The sequence below is a fragment of the Chelmon rostratus genome, chromosome 3, assembly GCF_017976325.1.
Source record: "Chelmon rostratus isolate fCheRos1 chromosome 3, fCheRos1.pri, whole genome shotgun sequence".
NCBI lineage: Eukaryota > Metazoa > Chordata > Actinopteri > Chaetodontiformes > Chaetodontidae > Chelmon > Chelmon rostratus.
In genome coordinates this window covers 20,533,980-20,552,077 of record NC_055660.1, presented here as the reverse complement: position 1 = coordinate 20,552,077, position 18,098 = coordinate 20,533,980, and the positions used below count along the sequence as shown (strand labels likewise).

The 18,098-nt window shown below is 43.5% G+C and overlaps 1 protein-coding gene across 1 annotated transcript in view; it reads right to left on the bottom strand.

The window, feature by feature from the left end:
• LOC121604474 (phospholipid phosphatase-related protein type 5-like) overlaps window positions 1–17,528 on the bottom strand; it is a 37,683-nt gene extending 20,155 nt beyond the window's left edge. Inside the window, exons 1-2 of the mRNA XM_041933992.1 lie at window positions 17,418–17,528; window positions 1,381–1,569 (exon numbers count right to left, since the gene is read on the bottom strand). Coding sequence (XP_041789926.1) covers window positions 1,381–1,569; window positions 17,418–17,528 — 300 coding nt within the window. The remainder of the gene's footprint in view (window positions 1–1,380; window positions 1,570–17,417) is intronic.
• Between the last annotated feature and the right edge of the window lie 570 nt (window positions 17,529–18,098).

Genomic DNA, 18,098 nt, shown 5'->3' with positions numbered 1-18,098 from the left:
TCGCGTACCCTGGTGCCTGCAGCCCCCATCCATTCCGGTGCATGTTAGACTCTCAACAACACACATAAACGCACATGCACAAAGAAAGACGTACAAAGTGCACCTGTGCATCTGTCATACATGTGAATATGCGCCTGTGTGTGCAATGGCGCTGGATAAAATCACAATAAATGTAGACAAATGAACGCTTGAAAAGATGGGATTGAACCTCATGTCACTCCCAAATTGACTTAAGTCTCAGAATAATACCCTAAAAAACATGCTGCCATGAAAAGTCAAAACACTTTTGTTATTATCAATAATGCTTGTCAATACAGTCGAACAGGCCTATATTTTACACAGGATAACTGAGGAAAGATGAAAATGGGGTGACAAAGTAGGGGACTGGGGCAGTGTCATCTATATAGAAAGAAATGTTTCAGTGCTGTATGTTACTAAGTCTATGATTATGTCCGTCTGCTCGTGTTCATGCTTGTACTTGCACTTGTGTGTGTGTGTGTGTGCATGTGTGTGTGTGTGTTTGCGCTGCCCTAATATGTGGCTCAGAGGCAGCCATGTCGTAATGCCACTTAACTGTAGGACATCAAAGAGACGAGCCCTGAGGGACAAGACAGACAGCCATGGAGACGGAGCTTTGATGAGGATGTGAAGCTATGTTTCATTATTAATAATGTCCCACTGTACTGAGAGGAAAGTACAGCTGCTGTAGTGGAATTTAATATCCTCCAGACCAATAACAATAATTACTGTGCCTTACTATTTAAACTTGTGTAGTGTCAAATTGAGATGTCTGAGTTACTATGACGAATGGGAAAAATAAAGCTGTTGGACATTTGTTTTGGATTTGCTGCATAAATGTGCATGCTGCCAAAACTCATGACCTACAAATTGCAATTCCGTATAGATGTTAAATTATTAAACGTGCTTCAATATGCATTTTTAAATCCCGGATGAAGATCTGGTGAAAATAACCAAACCGTGCCTCCTCTTGTGCCTGGATAAGGGAAGCCATTTAGAGCTGATGTTTTATTCTGTTTTAGTAGCGTGCAGTCTTGAAATAAGGACCGACTCTCTGTACACTGTAGCTATCTCTGACTGCTCTATGGAGGACAAATATAGTGCCCGTTGCCATGGTTATGACAGAGAACGCATCCACACAAACAGAGCAGTGAGACCACGAGGATACACACCCACACACTGCTCTCCTCTTTCCACAAACACCACGTGTAGATGAGGGGGAACTGCTTGTGTGCGTGTGTGTGTGTGTGTGTGTGCGTGTGTGTCTCACATGCGGTGTCGGTCATGTCTGTGTGTGTGCGTGATGACCACCTGTGGCAGCACATTTCTTTTCCTTTTTTTCACAGCCGACTACAGACTCACCGTCACAGTGGGGATGGCGGTGACGAGGGAGTAGACGAGGACGGGCGGCGCCTTGCTGTCGTCCTCTGGTCCTGGGTACGGCTTGGAGTAGGCTTTGTCGAAGCAGAAGAAGCCCTGGATGTGCACGGGGAACGTGTCCGTGTACTCAAAGTAGTACGCCAACAGAACGGTCCCTGCCATGATGACCAGCTGGAAATAAAACATATTGGTTCCAGCTTTAGGATTGAGTCCACAGGAGAGTGTAGGAGTTAGGAAAGAAAAGACAGCCCAAAGAGGAGAGTGGAAAATACTGTCACGGATAAAAAATGAAAAAAGGAGAGATTTTTCCTTCTCAGAGCAAAATGATGGATGCTTCCGTAATGTGTAAAATGAATCAAGTGTGCGTGGAGAGATAGTGAGGGATGAGGATGAGAGGGAGGGAGGGAGGAAGAGATAGAGACAGAGGGAGACAAATAAGGAGAAAGATAGAGAGGGGGAAAGAGAGCAATGAGAGAGAGATACAGAGTGAGAGAGAGAGAGAGAGAGATCCCTTCAGCGGTGTCAGTATGCAGAGTGGGAGGGTAAAGAAACAAATGGAGACCGATCAAAGAAAATAACGCTGTGTGGAGGAAAAGGATGGGGGATGGAGGGGGGTGAGAACACAGATGGGGTGAAAAAGAGCAGAGCTTTAGAGAAGACAAGAGGAGGCAAGAAGAAAGAGAGAGAGAGAGAAAACAACCCTGGGAAGAGCAGAGGGTTGGACGAGAAGATGTGTGTGTGACGCTCTGCATAACTTATGCTGTTATCGTACCACACTACTGTTCTGCCATATAAAATACCAGCTGTATGCAAAGCACACGCCACGAAGCATAAAATATGACCTTCATAACTGTTTAAAGAGGAATCTGATAATAAAAACATATTAGCAATTCAAAACAGATTGCATGTGTGAGAGAGCGCTGGAGAGTAAGAGAGGCAGAGGGGATGATAAACATAGAAAACATCTAAAAGAAAAAAAAATCTGCACAGATGAGACAGATGCACAAGTACTAATTATTCATTTATACTTCAGTAAACAGCATGCCAACTCCTATCCCCAGCTCTCGACACTTCCAACTGCATCGTCTAAATCTGTAGCTGAAAACTGGAGGTGTGTGCTGTGTTTGTCTGCCGCGGCTGGAAAAGGCCGGATACAAAAACGACAAGTTCAAAACAGGGAACACGGGTTTGAATATAGCGCGCAGCTGATTAGCCTCGTTGTAATCGGCAGCCTAAACGTTTGCTCGATTGACTTCTATTGTATGTGAAGGACGCGTTTATCAGCAGCAAAACACGAGGAGCCTCTGCTGGCAGCCCAAGCTGATTTCTGGCTTCGGGGACGTCGAGGCGGGAAAGAAACAGCAGTTTGGTGGGTGATGGTAACAATTTGTTCTTTTACCTCAGAGGGCTTGCAATATGTGTAGTGTTTAAATGTTTATAAAACAGAACCACTGTAAATTACCATATTAATAATAGCCATTATTAAGTAAACAAAAAAGCAGCTCGGTGAGAGACTTGTTTCTCAGCCACAAAAGGATTGAGCGATAACTAATGTGTCAAAGTCAGACCTCAGACAGGAAGGCGGGCTGAACAGCAGTCATGGTGACCTGTCTAAAAGAGGCGCATAAAAGAACAAGAGGGTGCAGGAGGCGTCCTTCCTCCTCCCTTTCCCTGTGTTCCCCTGTGTTCCCCCCATCCCTCTGTGTCATGTCAGTCCCTCCTTGTGTTCGCCCTTGTGTGTGTGTGTGTGTGTGTGTGTGTGTGTGTGTGTGTGCGTCTGGACTGGGTGTTCCCTCCACCTGCTCTCAACGCCAATCAGCCACCTCAGCTGCAGCCAATTCACACTCATCAGCCACAGGATAAAAACCTGGATCTCCTCACCAGTCTTCAGCAGAGTGTTGAGCTCACTCGCCGGGTAATAAGGCTCGGCCTCGTACTTTGCTACAGCTTCAGAGTTTTTTCCTTGCCTGATTGTGCCTCTAACCTGCAACGCCTGCTCAGCTCCAGTCCACTAACTGAGGAACCTGCCTGCTCTCTTTCTGGATCTACCAGGAACATCTCCCTGTGAACATTATCCACTTTTGTGACAATAAAGCCCTCTGTCTGTTGTGTGTACATATGAGTAATTTAGGCAAAGTTTGAAAAATGTTTCCATTTGCACAAAAGAAACTAATGAGACTGTTACTGAAATCCACGAACTGAACAAATCTCATTGCTAATGAACAATCATCAACAAAACAGATGTTTCAGGAGGTCTGACATAAAGATATTACACAACAGCAACAATGAAATAGGAATTAAAACGTGTATGTTTGGGATGGGGGCCTTTTGTCTTAAAAGGCTGTCGATCCCCAAATTACACCAAGTAATATTTTATTGTGATTAACGGGATAGTGGGACATTTTGGGAAATACACTTTACACAATTTGCTTTCTTGCCAAAAGGTAGATGAGAAGATGAATTCCACTCTCATGCATTAAATACAGAGCTCAAGCCGGGAGTTCATTAGCTTAGCTTAGCACACAGGCACAGGAAGCAGGGGGAAACTGAGAATCAAATCCACCTATGAGCACCTCTTAAACTCACTAAAAAACGCATATCATGTTTGTTTAATCTGTACACAGACTGAACGGTAGAAATGGCAAGTTGATGTTTTATGGTGGGTTACGGCGGTTGCCTGGCAACCAGAGTGATGACAACCCTCCAGGGCGTCCCTGCGCTGGGCGATCTTCTCATCTAATGCGTCAGACTATTCTTATTCATTTTTTGTGGCATGTAATATGAGTACAGCAACATCTAAAACCAAAGTTGTTTCAGTAGCCTAAACATGTTCACACAACATGAGAAAAATTGTAAAAATAGGTACAGTGTGTGCTGTCATAGTGGAGAAACGTAGTGTTCAGCACTTAAGGTAACAACATGTTATCTGTGTGTGGTGCTGATTTTGTTTTTACTTGTTTAAAATTAGATTTTGAAGGATTTGATGGAGAATCCTTTCTGTGCTTCACAGCACTGAACAGGAAATGGTGGCAGATGGCTGAACGAGTGACAAACACCGAGAGAGAACCACCTCCAACATGTTTATCCTCTTACCCACTTGGACTAATGCTACAGGGGTGGGGAGGGGACACTTGTTACACGTAACACATTTTAGCTTTATTACACAGCAAAGAGTGACAATGAACATGGGGAGAGAGTGGGTGACCTAATTCAAACTCCTTACATCATACGCTCAGCTCCACTGTCAGACCTGCTGCTCTACAAGTTTCCTTTTCCTGTTTCCTTTACAGTCGCTGAAAATCTGTACATTTCCTCCATGACTTGCAAAATCAAATAGCTGATTTGTAATTTGTCTGTGGCAAACTTCATCTACCTCAATCTGTTTGCAGGAGACCTCGTAATCTTTGCACTGAGGGTGCCAAGTAAGGAGAGCGTGGCACTGGAGGGACGACAACACACATGCCCAGAGGCCTTTTAAAGCAAAGTCATGAGGGACACAGAAACACACACATACCCACACATGCTGGCAAACTACTCAAACACCTCCAGCCTGAAGTTTATATATAGCATATCAAGCAGCTCCATGTTTTTTCCATGTTTGTTTCCATCAGCATGAGCTTTGTGTGTTAGAGCGTGTGGGCGTGTGAGCGTGTGTTTCCATGTGCAGAGTGTGTTTGATTGTGTCTGCAGGCATGTGGGTGCATTCCCATGTCTGAGGAGGAACTCTGACACAGGCGCGCAGTGTTGAACATTTTCTTTCCATCATCCCTTCCTCTCCTCTCGCCCAGCTACAGAAGGCTTGAGGGAGGGAGCGAGGTGTAGAGAGGTGGGAGGAAGCGAGCGAGGGAGGGCTACGAGCACCCATCAAAGTTTAAACAAACATGTGAAGACAACTGCAGAGAACCTCTCTGGGAAATTATGCATGTCATTTTGCATCTGCTTTTGCACTACATGAGCGTTAAAACTAGCTGTGTGCTTATTGACTATACTGTCAGTCTGAGAGATCAAACAAGCATGTGAGCAGAATAATGCATGAGAGGAGGCAAGTTAAAGTTGAAAATGCTTTATGTTCGTGTTGGGACAAGATTACCGCAGTGAAAATTTTCAGAATGACTAAAATGTGAAAGTTCCAGTAAATGTAGTCATCAAACATCTTATTAACACAAACGGGAAATACAGGCTCCCCACTGAATACAACCTTACAGTTCATCTCCCTTCACTCCCACACGAACAAATAACCAACTTCCTGTACACTCTGCAGCCACAGCGAGTTTGTCTGAATATTAATAAAGGTCAAAGCAACTTCAAGTTGATGGTTTCTAATGAGCACGGGGACACATCCTGCACAAGTCACCTTGGAAAATTAATTTGCATAAAACATTTTTTTCTAAACCATCCGGAGCATGTACAGCGTGAAACTATTGACAAACTTGAGCTGCAGGAGGGTCAAGACAGGCCGACATCTCTCTCAGGAGTTGTGTACACGCAGCCTGTTTACCCATGGTCGTCGCATGGTGGCGATCTTTGTGCGTTTGTAAGTCATAAAACCGCAGACTTTTTGAATTTCACACAGGAACTGTTCCTCCCAGTCGGTGCACATTAATTTCTGCTTGACTGTCCCCAAAAGCCCCTGATCTTGCACCTTTTATTTCAATTAAATTGCACAGCAAGTCCAGCCAAAGGTGGTAATACAGAAATGGATTTCCAGGTTCTTGTCTGACAAGCTATCATCCTGAGTCTGTCACCTGTTTCCTCCACTTACAGGTCTGTTCACCTTTCACAAGCCGCTTTTATTCTATTTCCTTGTTCTCATTCAGAGTTCAAACCTCATTTCAACTACCGCCCCTTTGTGAGCAAAGCAGATGATCTCATAGCTTTTAAAAGCATATCAGAGCAGTGTGTTCCTGTTCTAATAGCAAAGTTTTCATTAAGCTTAAATTGCACTGGCCTTCTGGTACTTGTCTGGTACTTCCAGATTTACTGTCAGTGATCTCTCTGCTCAATCCAAATCTTTAGTGATCATCTGGGAAATCTGGTCTGCAGACAGGGTTTAAGATGAAGCACCTGTGGTAACAAATTACCACGTCTGATAGAATTGGCAATTAATAAAGCCAGGAGAGTCCTCCAAATTAAAAAAAACAAATTAAGTCATTTGTCCATGTCCTCTAGAATGACAGTGACTACGTTTACGTGCACAAAATATTCTGGTTTTTGTCCGTATTCCAAAGAATACAATGGTTTTACGAAGTGTTCCTGAGCCCATGTAGTAACATCCTGGATGCATTCATGTGTTTCATTCATTCAAACCCAATCATGACACCATGACCTGTTTTGGAGCGTTCCACAACTTTCCCAGTCTTTAGCTGCTCCTGTCCCAACATGTTTCTGGCATCAAATTGAGAATAAGCAGATAATTCCAAAAACTGAATCTGAATCTGAATCAAAATCATCTTTATTGCCAAGTATGTGTGCACATCGAAGGAATGTGACCCCAGTTTAAACATTGCACTCAAGCAAGCAAAAAGACTGAACAATAAGTTAGTGCAAAAATCTAAAATAAACAATAAGAAATGTATACAAAGAATGATAAATCACTAAACCATATACACAATGAAATGTACAATGTGCAGGTATTTATGTTGATCGGACAGTGAGTGATGAATGTAGATGTTAAAAACTGTGCATTATTAAATCATATATTGAACTTCCTGAGCTGATGCATGAAGAACATTCTCTGTTGCGCCTTCTTGATGGTTGAGGCTATGTTTGAAGTCCACCTCAGGTCCTGGGAGATAGCGGCTCCCCGAAACCTGAACGTTTCCACAGTGGAAACAATGTTGTTGAGGATGGTGACAGGGCGCCATGTTGAGGGTCTTCTCCTGAAATCCACTATCATCTCAGCGGTTTTGAGCATGTTCAGCTCCAGGTTGTTCTGACTGCACCAGAGGACCAGCTGTATGGCTTCACTTCCTGGGGGGCTCCAGTGGTGATGGTCTGGGTACTGGACCTCCAGGCTGGCACAGTGAGCTGGGCGAGTTTTGCTTGGAGGATGTCTCAGACAACAGTGTTGAACGCCAGGATGAAGTCCATAAACAGGATCCTTGCATATGTTCCTGAATGTTGCAGGATGTAGATCAGGGCCTGTGATGTCTTTCAGCTTCCAGCTTTTGGGTGTAGCGCCTCTTTGCTACTTTAATCTACTTCGTCAGTTTGTTTCTTACTGTGCTATACAGCTCTCTGTCCCCGGTTCTGTAGGCCTCCTCCTTAGCCTGCTGAAGCTGCCTGAGTTCAGCTGAGAACTATGGTTTATTGTTGTTGTATGTGCACAAGGTTTAAGTTGGCACACACAAGTCATCACGAAAACTAGTGTAAGATGTCATCAGATCTGGTGCAGCAGCCTCGAAAACACTGCAATCAGCGCAGTCAGAGCAGGCCTGTAGTTCCAGCTTTGCATCAGTTGGACCTTTGCACCAGGTTTCAGTAAAGCATAGGGTGGCAGACCTGCAAAAGTCCCGGTTTGTTGTTTCGGAGCAGCACTTCGTCCATCTAACTTGTTAGAGAGGGGACATTGGCCAGACACAAGGTTTGTTGTCATATCTTACTCTGAATGTGAAAATTAGGAACTGGAATAGTTCAGTGGTGTAAAGAATAATTCCAGTTCATCGATTCTTGTGAAATCACAGAAAAGGTCATCATTTTTTAATGTCATGAAGACTTTGGCCTTCAGCTTTCTCTCACTCTGTTTCCTTTCCACAGATTTGGCATTTTGAGATGAAGACCTCACAGAGAGCATCACACACTAACCCTGTCTGTCTCCTCTTCTACTAGCTCTCATCTTTTCTTTTAAGATATAAATATAGACAATGGCCTCTGTCCACACATATGTTTGAGAAAAAGCCAATCTTAAGAGGTATAAGAAAATACGTAGAGAAAATAAGAAAATAAAGCAGCCATGTATTTCTGACAGCGCAACACACAATGAGGGTTCAAAGGCTCATAGACCACAAACTCCTACACAAATACAAACAGCCTTGTGAACCTTCGACTGAAATGAAAAATGAGACATCAGTTTTACTGTTTCATGTTTTCTTTGACGGTACTGCACGTTTGTCTTTCAAAGCAGATCCTGCTTATATCAGAGCAAACAAAGGAGCGGGTACATATTTAAGATTCACACATATCTGGTTTTTCTCACTCATAAATTAAAAATCTGTTCTGGTTTCTCCGACAGGAATGATAAATGTGGGATTACACTGTTATGCAATGAAACTCAATTTGATTTAGCTACTTAAATCTGTCAGCAGAAATTCAGCCACGGGATGAAACCAGAGTTTATGAACTAAGGCAGATTTAAGATGATGACCCCTTTCTGGCTGACCCAGTAAACTAAAGAGACTTATCAGGCTGTGTAATTAAGGCTTAATGTTCATACCTCTGCACTTCAAAGGGAGTAAAAGCAAGAAAATCAAAGAGACTAATATGGCACTGATGTGACAGAAACAGAGGAAAATCTCCTGCCCATAAAAGCCCTTTAACCAGAAAGGGAGAAAATAGAATGTGACAATAATACTGTGCTATAGGGAGTGAAAAGGGTGGTGAAAATAGATGTGGGCATCACCAAAGTCTCCTGGGGCCAAACTGCGAGCTCGAACATGAGTGGTGCATATCTGCCCTCGCCTGTGTGGAGCGGCCAGATGGCGGAGAAGTCAACTGATAAAGTCAAACATGTTTACAGAAGGTGAGATGTGTGGATGGAGGCTGGTGTTTGAGATGACAGCACCCCGCTGCGAGAAAACGAATGTCACACCGCTCAGGATGACAAGGAGACGTGCTGCTTCGTTACGCTCTCAAAATGTCTGGTATGTGCCTGAGCGAGTGCAGACTATAGCATGAATGAGTGCTGCATGAGAGGATGTGTTACGCACGGCAGCAGAGACACATTAGGAAACGCGAAACCTACATTTGGACTTCTTAGTTACAGTTTATATTTCCGTGTCACGCCAAACATTTGGCCAGTCCCAAATGGGATTACAAGACCATGTGAAAAAAACATCAGTCACAACATTGTACGTTCTTTTCAAAAAACACATTGGTGTGAAACTTCTCAAACAAATTGTGCACCGAATAGCAGATGAAAGAAAAGAAGGCTGAAAATGCATCCCGATTAAGGGCTTTTTTCTCATTTCCTAGGCTTCCTCTGAGTATCTGGCGAATTTAAACCTTTTCACAGCCTTTGTGCATCATCCATATGTACTAAATCAATTTCTTTTTTTTTTATCTAGCTGAAAAAAGTATTGTGTAGCTCCCAGTGAAAAGGACAAAAGGAAAGAAAATGGAACCAATTTTTGATACTGTTGAGACGGCACGTCGAACAAATCCACTTTTTTTTCCAGACTGACAAACTGTCCAGTTTCAACATTAGGTAACACTTTACTTTAAAGCTACTTTAAATCCAAACATTTAATGAATGGTTTATAACACCCTATAATATAGTTTGGGGGTTTATTAATGTACAGCAACTTTTGATATAGATAGAAAATATATCTTTATATTATTGCACCTGTTTATACACCACTTATAGTTGCTACACACTAATAGGTGCATATATCTGCTTATAATCCATAGTGTGTTATAAACCATTTATTTAATTTGTTATATACTGCTTATGAAAGTGCCACACATTAAGTGATTAGACACCAGACTTTACAGAAACTGTAAATTCTCCCTACCATATTTTAAATGGCACATCTGTTTTGAAAGTGTGCTCATTAATCAGCCTCAAATTAATGGACAAATTGAAAACATATCCTCACAACAGCCCGGTGAAATATCACCATCAAGGGCAAGACTTTTTCCATAAGTGTCAGGTTGGTGTCAGAAGGCTTCACAGAGTTACTGTCCTCACAGCATTGGCACACAAAAAGCTGCCTAAATTAGCACGAGACAAGGCTGCGATACCTCTCCTCCCTTTCCCTCTGATTTCGTTTCCTGATGAGCTCGCATAATCACTCGGTCACGTCATTAGAGCCGGTGAATATTCCACAGCAGCTGAGAGCAGAGCAGATGAATTAAAAAAGCCAAGGTCTGATTTTAGACCACAGACACACACACACACACACACACACACACAGAGTCAGTGTGACACAAAGCACTGCACATAAAGATCAAACACACACCATCCTCCTCTCACACATTCTCATCTGCATAAATCACATGTACATGAATGAGCAATAAGACAAAAAAAACCCTACAAGGGCAGATGATAGAATCAGCATGATAATGAGCCAATGAATGGGCTTGACTGCCGCCTGGTGCCGCCGGATAGTATTACAACAGGCTGAACAAGACAAGTGCAAGACAGATGAGCCGACTGATAGAAAGCAGTGGACAAGCCAGCGGGGTAGAGCCTTAAAGAGGGGACTGGGAGAAGCAGCAGAGGGAAAGTGAGTGGAAGAAGATAAACAGACGGATAAAACAGTTAATGAGACATTAGTATATCACGGAAGGGCAAAGCCGAGCGTACCGCTGGGAAATAAAACTGAAGAAGGCAGCAGAAAGAAGAGAAAACAACTGGGGGAGAGGAGGTGAAAGAGAGTAAATGAGGATATATGAGGGAGTGGAAGAGGGTGAAGTTGAGAGAAAGGTAAAATACAAAGAGGGAACAAGGGAAAGGAAGAGGATCAAAGCAGGCATTCATCTTGCAGGCAGCCAGCCCCCTTCCCTCCCTTCCCCCGCCTCTTTTGTGTGTCTGATTACTGGTTGCATTTAACACCATACCTTGTTTATCTTTAACTCATCACTTCTCCTTTTTTTTCTTCTGCTAAAAAGCATTTTTCTTCAGTAATCTTCAAACCCACGCTCTCTCTGCTTCCCCCCTCTCTCGCTGCATATCCTTCCATGTCACTCAATCATCTTCAAAACTCTCTGTATCTGCTGTCTGTCACACACACACACACACACACACACACACACACACACACACACACTGCTGTCTCTCTGCATCTACAGTATGTGCTCCACTCCCTGACTCCCTTCACCCATTCTTCCTCCCTTTCACTTCCCTCCCTCTCTTTATAGCAACAATCACATAATTCTACAAAATCCCCATTCCTCAAGCAAACATGCCCCCGCAGCTTACAAACAGAGAAGAATAAAAGCAGATGCAGGCTCATACATACAAGCGTGCTTCCTGAACAAAGCCCTACAGTGCAATTAAAGGTTTCATTCCAAAGCGCTCTACTTATGTACATAAACAAGAATTAACACATATTAATTTTTAAAATAATCTATTGTCTGATATGCGTTGCTATTTTTCCATAAATAAAGAGGGCTGCATCGTTTTAATGTCTTTTTAATGGGTTTCTCTTGCAGCACAGGCACGGAAATTATTTCAGTAACAAGTTTGATGTTGATGTAATGTGTCCTTGAGCCAGAGAGGATGCCAGATTCATAAATTGTGAATATCTTGATTTTGAAATTAGACTTCATTCAGAGCAACATTTTCTGAATTCTATTTGCATGTAGCTCAGAAAGAATCAAGAGCGAGGGACAAGATTATATCTTACATACGCAATTTTATTTAGGAGACTCCAGCTAGGATCTTATATATCATTTTCTAAGATCACTCAGCATCGGTGCTGTAGCCTAGATAGTCGGCTACTCTATTCAATATGCACAGATGATGTGAGCCTATATGGTGGCACACAGGGTCTCTCATCCCTGCCTTCCTCCCTAAAGTGATAACAGGTGGGAAGCTGCCAGCTAACAAGTGTCTCAAACATGCACTCAGAGTGCTGAGAAATCCCAGCGCAGCAGACAGGCGGGCAGGTGCTATTCATGGAGTCTGGGAGATAATGAGGGGGAAACTAGGGAAGGAATAATGTGAGAATGAGTCTTTGTGTGTGTGTGTGTGTGTGTGTGTGTGTGTGTGTGTGTGTGTGTGTGTGCGTGTGTGTGTGCGTGTGTGTTTGTGCGTGTGCATGTATGCATATCTGCGAGAGGGGGGACATAATTTGTGTGAGCATTTTAAAAAAATAAGCATGAAAACTTGCACCAGGGTATTAATCAGTAAAATATTCTAGTATGAAATCAGATGTCCATGTCTCTCTCGTGCTAATAAGAGATGTTGAAAATGGCCATAAGGAGGCGAAAGAGAAGTAAAGATAATCATCAGTTGTATAGATTAGGAGATATCTCAAAGGGCTGAGCGGGCTAAAGAAGTCAAGATTTCAACTGCAAAATAAATCTGGAGTTAGCGTGATGGATTGTTTAGATATGGAGAAATTGTGAGCACAGTCAAGAAAAGCTGTGTGGAACAAAACATCTTTACAAAAGAGTAAACACATACAACAAATGTGTTGCTTGGAGGGAGAAGATGTACTGAGGCAGTGTCAAACCCAGCAGGGAATGTGGATGAAGTAAGCACACGCAGAGAGGAAGAAGCTTTCTTGAAGCGAACCGCAGGCCTGATGCATTTAGGATGTTGATCATTATTGGAGCGGCCTACGCCGAGCTGCCTTCACACCTGAACCAAAGAGGATGCCAGAGGCTGACAGTGCTCGAACACACGTGCTGTCAATAAGCAAGGTAACTGTTGATGCACTTCAAAGTCAAGCACTGAAAAGCCTATGATCAGCAACAACTGGAACCACTGTGAGCAACCCAAGGACAAGCTATGTTTGTGCACCACACACAAGTTGCAGGGAGTTGGCCAGAGTCACATTCAACCTTTAGGGATGTGCCAAATACGTAGACGTAGCTGTGCAAACGAAGCACGGGGGGGATCAGGATTCACATCCTGACTCCCAGGCACCAAAAGCACTTTGGTTAAAATCAGGGAAAATCATTCTGTTACTTGTGAATAAAGTACAACATATGTCTTTTGTTTCAGGTTAGGTGAGATATTTCCAGTATTTACCAAGAGCAAGCCCTCCACCAGCATTTAAAGAGCACACCATTTTAACATTGCACTTTTCTAACATGGAAACCTTTTCATAAAAAGGGATCAAAATTGATGCAGCTGAACCAGAGATATCGTCTTTCGTATTCCTCACATTCATCTTCCTCATCAAAACCAGGTGCCTACAGCAAATCAAACTGCAGCCCGACCGCAGACAGTTCAGTCAGAGCTGAGGTCTGGTAAACTCACTACTTTTTAACCCCACACTCGCTGATTTTTTTTTTTAATTTTTTTTTTACATTTTTAAACATTGTCTCCAGACCAAACATCACTTGAGGCAGTTTATTAGATTTTTTTACCACTCCATCTGGAGCCATAAAGGCTTTTAACAACTTCGTTCACGTACATTATTCACTAGAGACTCCCCAAGACCTATAGATAAACTGAGAGCTGTAGAATTGATGAAGTTCCCCTTTAACCAAGTCCCTAAACATCTCCATGAAAACGTGTAATGTTGCCTTTGTGGCTAAAAGCGGATATTGTGTTAGAAGAATGGATATTGCAGCGAAAGCAAATGCATCCATGAATGTTTTGCAGACACAAACCTAAAAACCTATGCATCACATTTGTACACAAAGCCAAAAAAAGATAAAAATCATAAAATAAATTTTGCTGACTAGGCAGCAGTTACTGAGCGAGCACAAATTAGGGCATCTATGGGGAAGCTAGGAAATGAGGGATGCAAGCAGACATGAACCAACATCTTATGGTATCATCAGAGACAGCACAGGCCATAGACCTGGAGCATTATGTGGTCCGATGCTCAGCAGCCTGTTTGCTTTACAGAACTCGCCGTGCCACAGGAGGATGCAGCCAACGAGGCATGAGGAAGGAGCGGAGAGGAGGAGCTCCGCTACACCGAGCTGGCAGTCGAGGCTGAACAGCAAAGCTGGGGAGCCAGGATACACGCTGCAAAGGCTGGGTGCCATGGATTAGTAGCTACAGTACATCCGCTAACAACAAACATTAATGATAATCACATCTTCCGGTTGTTACAGCTGATACCACACAGCTATGGCTGCAAGTTGTGCGCTCAGCGAGATCCACTCAAAGAGTCCACTTGTAGCCACTCTGAGTACTTTCTAACTCAGCTTCAGTGCAGACTTTCACAGTACGTCTGCCTGGGCTAGATCACACCAGCTCACAGCCCTCCTCCCACCCACCAGTCTCTAAAGCAAGTCAGGAATCAGCTGTATCAAAATGACTTTTTAAAGAGATCCTTTGAAGCAGTGCCTCTGTTCGGCCCCTGACCAGTCTCTGTGTGGCTGCACAGCATGACGGCAGTGACAGCATGGATCAACAACAGGCGAGAGGAGTGAAAGACATACAGAGAAAGAAAGAGAGGACGACTTATGTGCTTTACATTACGCTGTTTGTATCCAACACAGCTAAAAGTGAAATTGTGCTGAATCTCCCTCGTTTGTATAGGAAACTGACGAGGCCAGTCCTCACATTTTAATTCAGTAGAAGAAGAAAACGATGACGATGAGAGACAGAGGGAACACGGCAGGAGGAGGAAATGTGGAAAGTGGGAGCAGAGGGAAAAGAGAGATGCGGCAATCAACATTAGAGATTGCAGACAAGCCCTGAGATGGAAGGAGCGATGAACTGACGGTGGGATTGGCCCAGAAAGAAGACAAGGGCCAGCGTCACCGAGATGAAGTGATAAAGCAAGAGGAGGCAGAGGGAGAGAACCAGACAGCGACAGACAGAGAGTCGGATTGTGAGAAAAAGAGGAAAGAGAGATCGGATGAGCTACAAGATCACAGGAGAGGAAGAGGAATAAGACTGGGCGTTTGAATTGAAAAGAAATGGATAATGAGATGCTAATGTAACAACAAAGGAGCGAGTGCCCTCCGGGGGGAGCTATGCTACAGCGAGCTGCTTCAGTACGAAAACGGCAGAGGGGGGAATTGAATTTAAAAATGCCTTTTATTAAACTACTGCAATGTACACAGATTCATTCAGGTGCATAGACACTCATTAAAGTCAAACTAGATTTCCACTGGCCCACCTCTGGCCGTGTTTGAACAAAATAAAAACAATAGATGCTATTATCCAGCATCACCTGCACATAACACCTCCTCCCGACGATAGCAGGTGTTCATGCCACCTTCCAGTCTGTGATATGAGGTGAGCATGAGGACAAGGCTTGCTTGCCCTGAGAAGGAGGATGGGATGAGCAGAAATGAAAAGAGCAAAGAAGAAATGATGGAGACCCCAGAGGAAACATGAAGCTGGAGAGAAGCGTTGAGAAGAAATGAGGAGAATGGAGGTCTTTGCAATACAGCAGACAGGGTTTTGAGTGGGAGGAGGAGATGGAGCTTTACAAGTAAAGGGGAATAATGGAGAGATCCATGGTGCAAAAGACGTAATTACTCTAGGGAATAAGTGCTGGAGAGGAGTGATGTGGAGGATCTGTATTAAAAGAGTGACTGGGCAGTACTCAAGAGACCGTCAAAGAGAATGCTGGAGGAGGGGAGGAGCACCGCTGACAGATATAAGCCTAGAGATATTATAGACGCACTATGAAAAAATTAGAAAGCTGGAAAATCATTATAACAAGTCCTCGAGAGGATGCCGAGAGTGAGCCAATACCAAAGCGCAATGAAAGAAAATAAAAGCAAGATTAAGCCCGCGCATGAACCTGTGGGGATTGTCGGGTATTTGTGCTACAAAGAGATGCAGCAGCAACAGAGGTGTGCCGGAGAGTATTGTTATGTGGCGAGAGTGCAGGGTGGATTCGTGTGCTGGGTGAGGCACAAAGAGCCAATGAGAACGGCTACGGTGTGATCTCGAGAGGGCGTCGTGAATGAGTGAATGAGCACAAAGAAAGGAGAAGAAGAGCGAGGTTGAAGAAAATCCTGCAGGAGAGAAGAGGTGCTGCTGGAGGTGCGCTACAGAAAGATGGAGCTTACTAAAGACAGTTTACACTAGAAACTTTTTTTAAAAAATGCAACAAGACCAACTTTTTACAAGATCCGTGCTTACAAAAAAAAGAAAACGTCCATACCTTCCTCTTGTTTGCCCAGATGCTGTCTAATATTGCAAAACTGAATGTCTGACTTATCTAATCAACTCTCCATGGTCCCATTTGACTCAACAAATTTCACCAAACTCAAACTTTAATATTTGACCCGTATAAGAGTGCGACATCACATTTTTAGGGTGAATTCAGAAGCAATTAGCTGTTTTTTTGAAATGCTGGAAAAAAAAACAGCTCATTCAGCTATCGCTGCTGTAGCTCGGAGGACTTGCAACGTGTTAGCGGTGGCGCGGGCTAATTGGGTTTCCGCTCTTAATTAGGCCAATTAATTAGGAAATGTAGCTGAGGCCATGAGCATCTCCACCAGCAGGTCATTTAGGGATTACAGGGAGAGAGGAAGAGTCGTGGGAAGAGCAGAGGAGCGGAGGAAAGGAATCGAGGAGCTTGTGAGCGAAAAGGTCACTCGAGAGGGCCTTTGTTGTGAGAATACCTCCCGCTGAATGTAATCACTAAATGATTCATGGAATCAGGTTAATTACCCATTTGTGACAGTTTAGTCAAATCAATCACTTCTTTGGGGAGTCAGTGAGTTGAAAACAGAGCCTGCTAATTCACACAATTTCCCAACTGATGCTCATTGTTGCTAATCTGCCGTGAGAAACATGTGAAACGATGGAAGAAAACGATGGGAGAGAAGAGGAAGAGACTATTCGCAGGCAGAGGACTCTGACATGTGCTTTCATGCGTCCATCAGTTTGCTCTGTGTGAGTCCACGTTCCTCCAACACTACCAGAGTACACAGCTCCTTCAACTTGTACAACATCAGCACACAAAAGCTTGAGATTTTAGAGTCTAGATTTGGGTTAAGTTAGCCCAAATATGACAAATTTTGCCTTCAGCTGTACATTCATAACAACCAAAAGCAAGGAACAAACTGCTCTCAGTATGACTTTGAATGTTCGGGTTAGATCAGGCTCAAATTTTCAGATGTGAGTCATGTCTGATGAGCACAACAAGCCACCACGGTGCTGTGTATTGTTCCCTTGTTTGAACAAAATACATCCCAACACTCACCTCCACAAAGAGGAAGCATGGCACGATGTAGGTGCTGGTCTTCTGCAGGCCTTTGTCATCAGGAAGGTTCCTCATCACCCTCCTCTGTGCTGACAGCTGACCGCCAATCATCTGCAGGGTCAAAGGTCGTTGCAAAGCTTTAGTTTTCATTGTTCTGTTCGTGACAAAGGAATATGCTGGCTGCAGAGCTGCTGCGCAGTAGGAGGACAAACCCCCTCATGTACTGCAAATGTTGAACGTGACACCATATAAATGTATCTCACAAGCACGGACAAACGTTGATGAACACATGGATCAAAGTTCATGGCGTTGCAGAGCATTTCTAATATGCTGTGAATGTTCAGAACACTAAAAAACAGATGCAGTTTTTGCTGACACTGAGAGCAGCCTGAGTGAATTTTGTAGTCGTGATAATTCGAGAGACAATAAAATTTCAGGCACACAAAACTTGCTTTGAGACAACTTCAAACTCAGCCCTGTGAATCATAATTGGCTTGACTTCTCGGTGAGGAAAGGGACCTGACTGGCACCTTGTTAGTGTTCAACTTTGTGAGTCACTAAACAGTCGTCTGAGTTCCAGGCTACACAAGAGTGTAAATAGTAGTCTATTTATATTCAGTGCCTGGCTTAGAGTAAATCTCAGTGTGAGAGTTTTGTAGTCTGTTGAGTCACAGTAAAGAG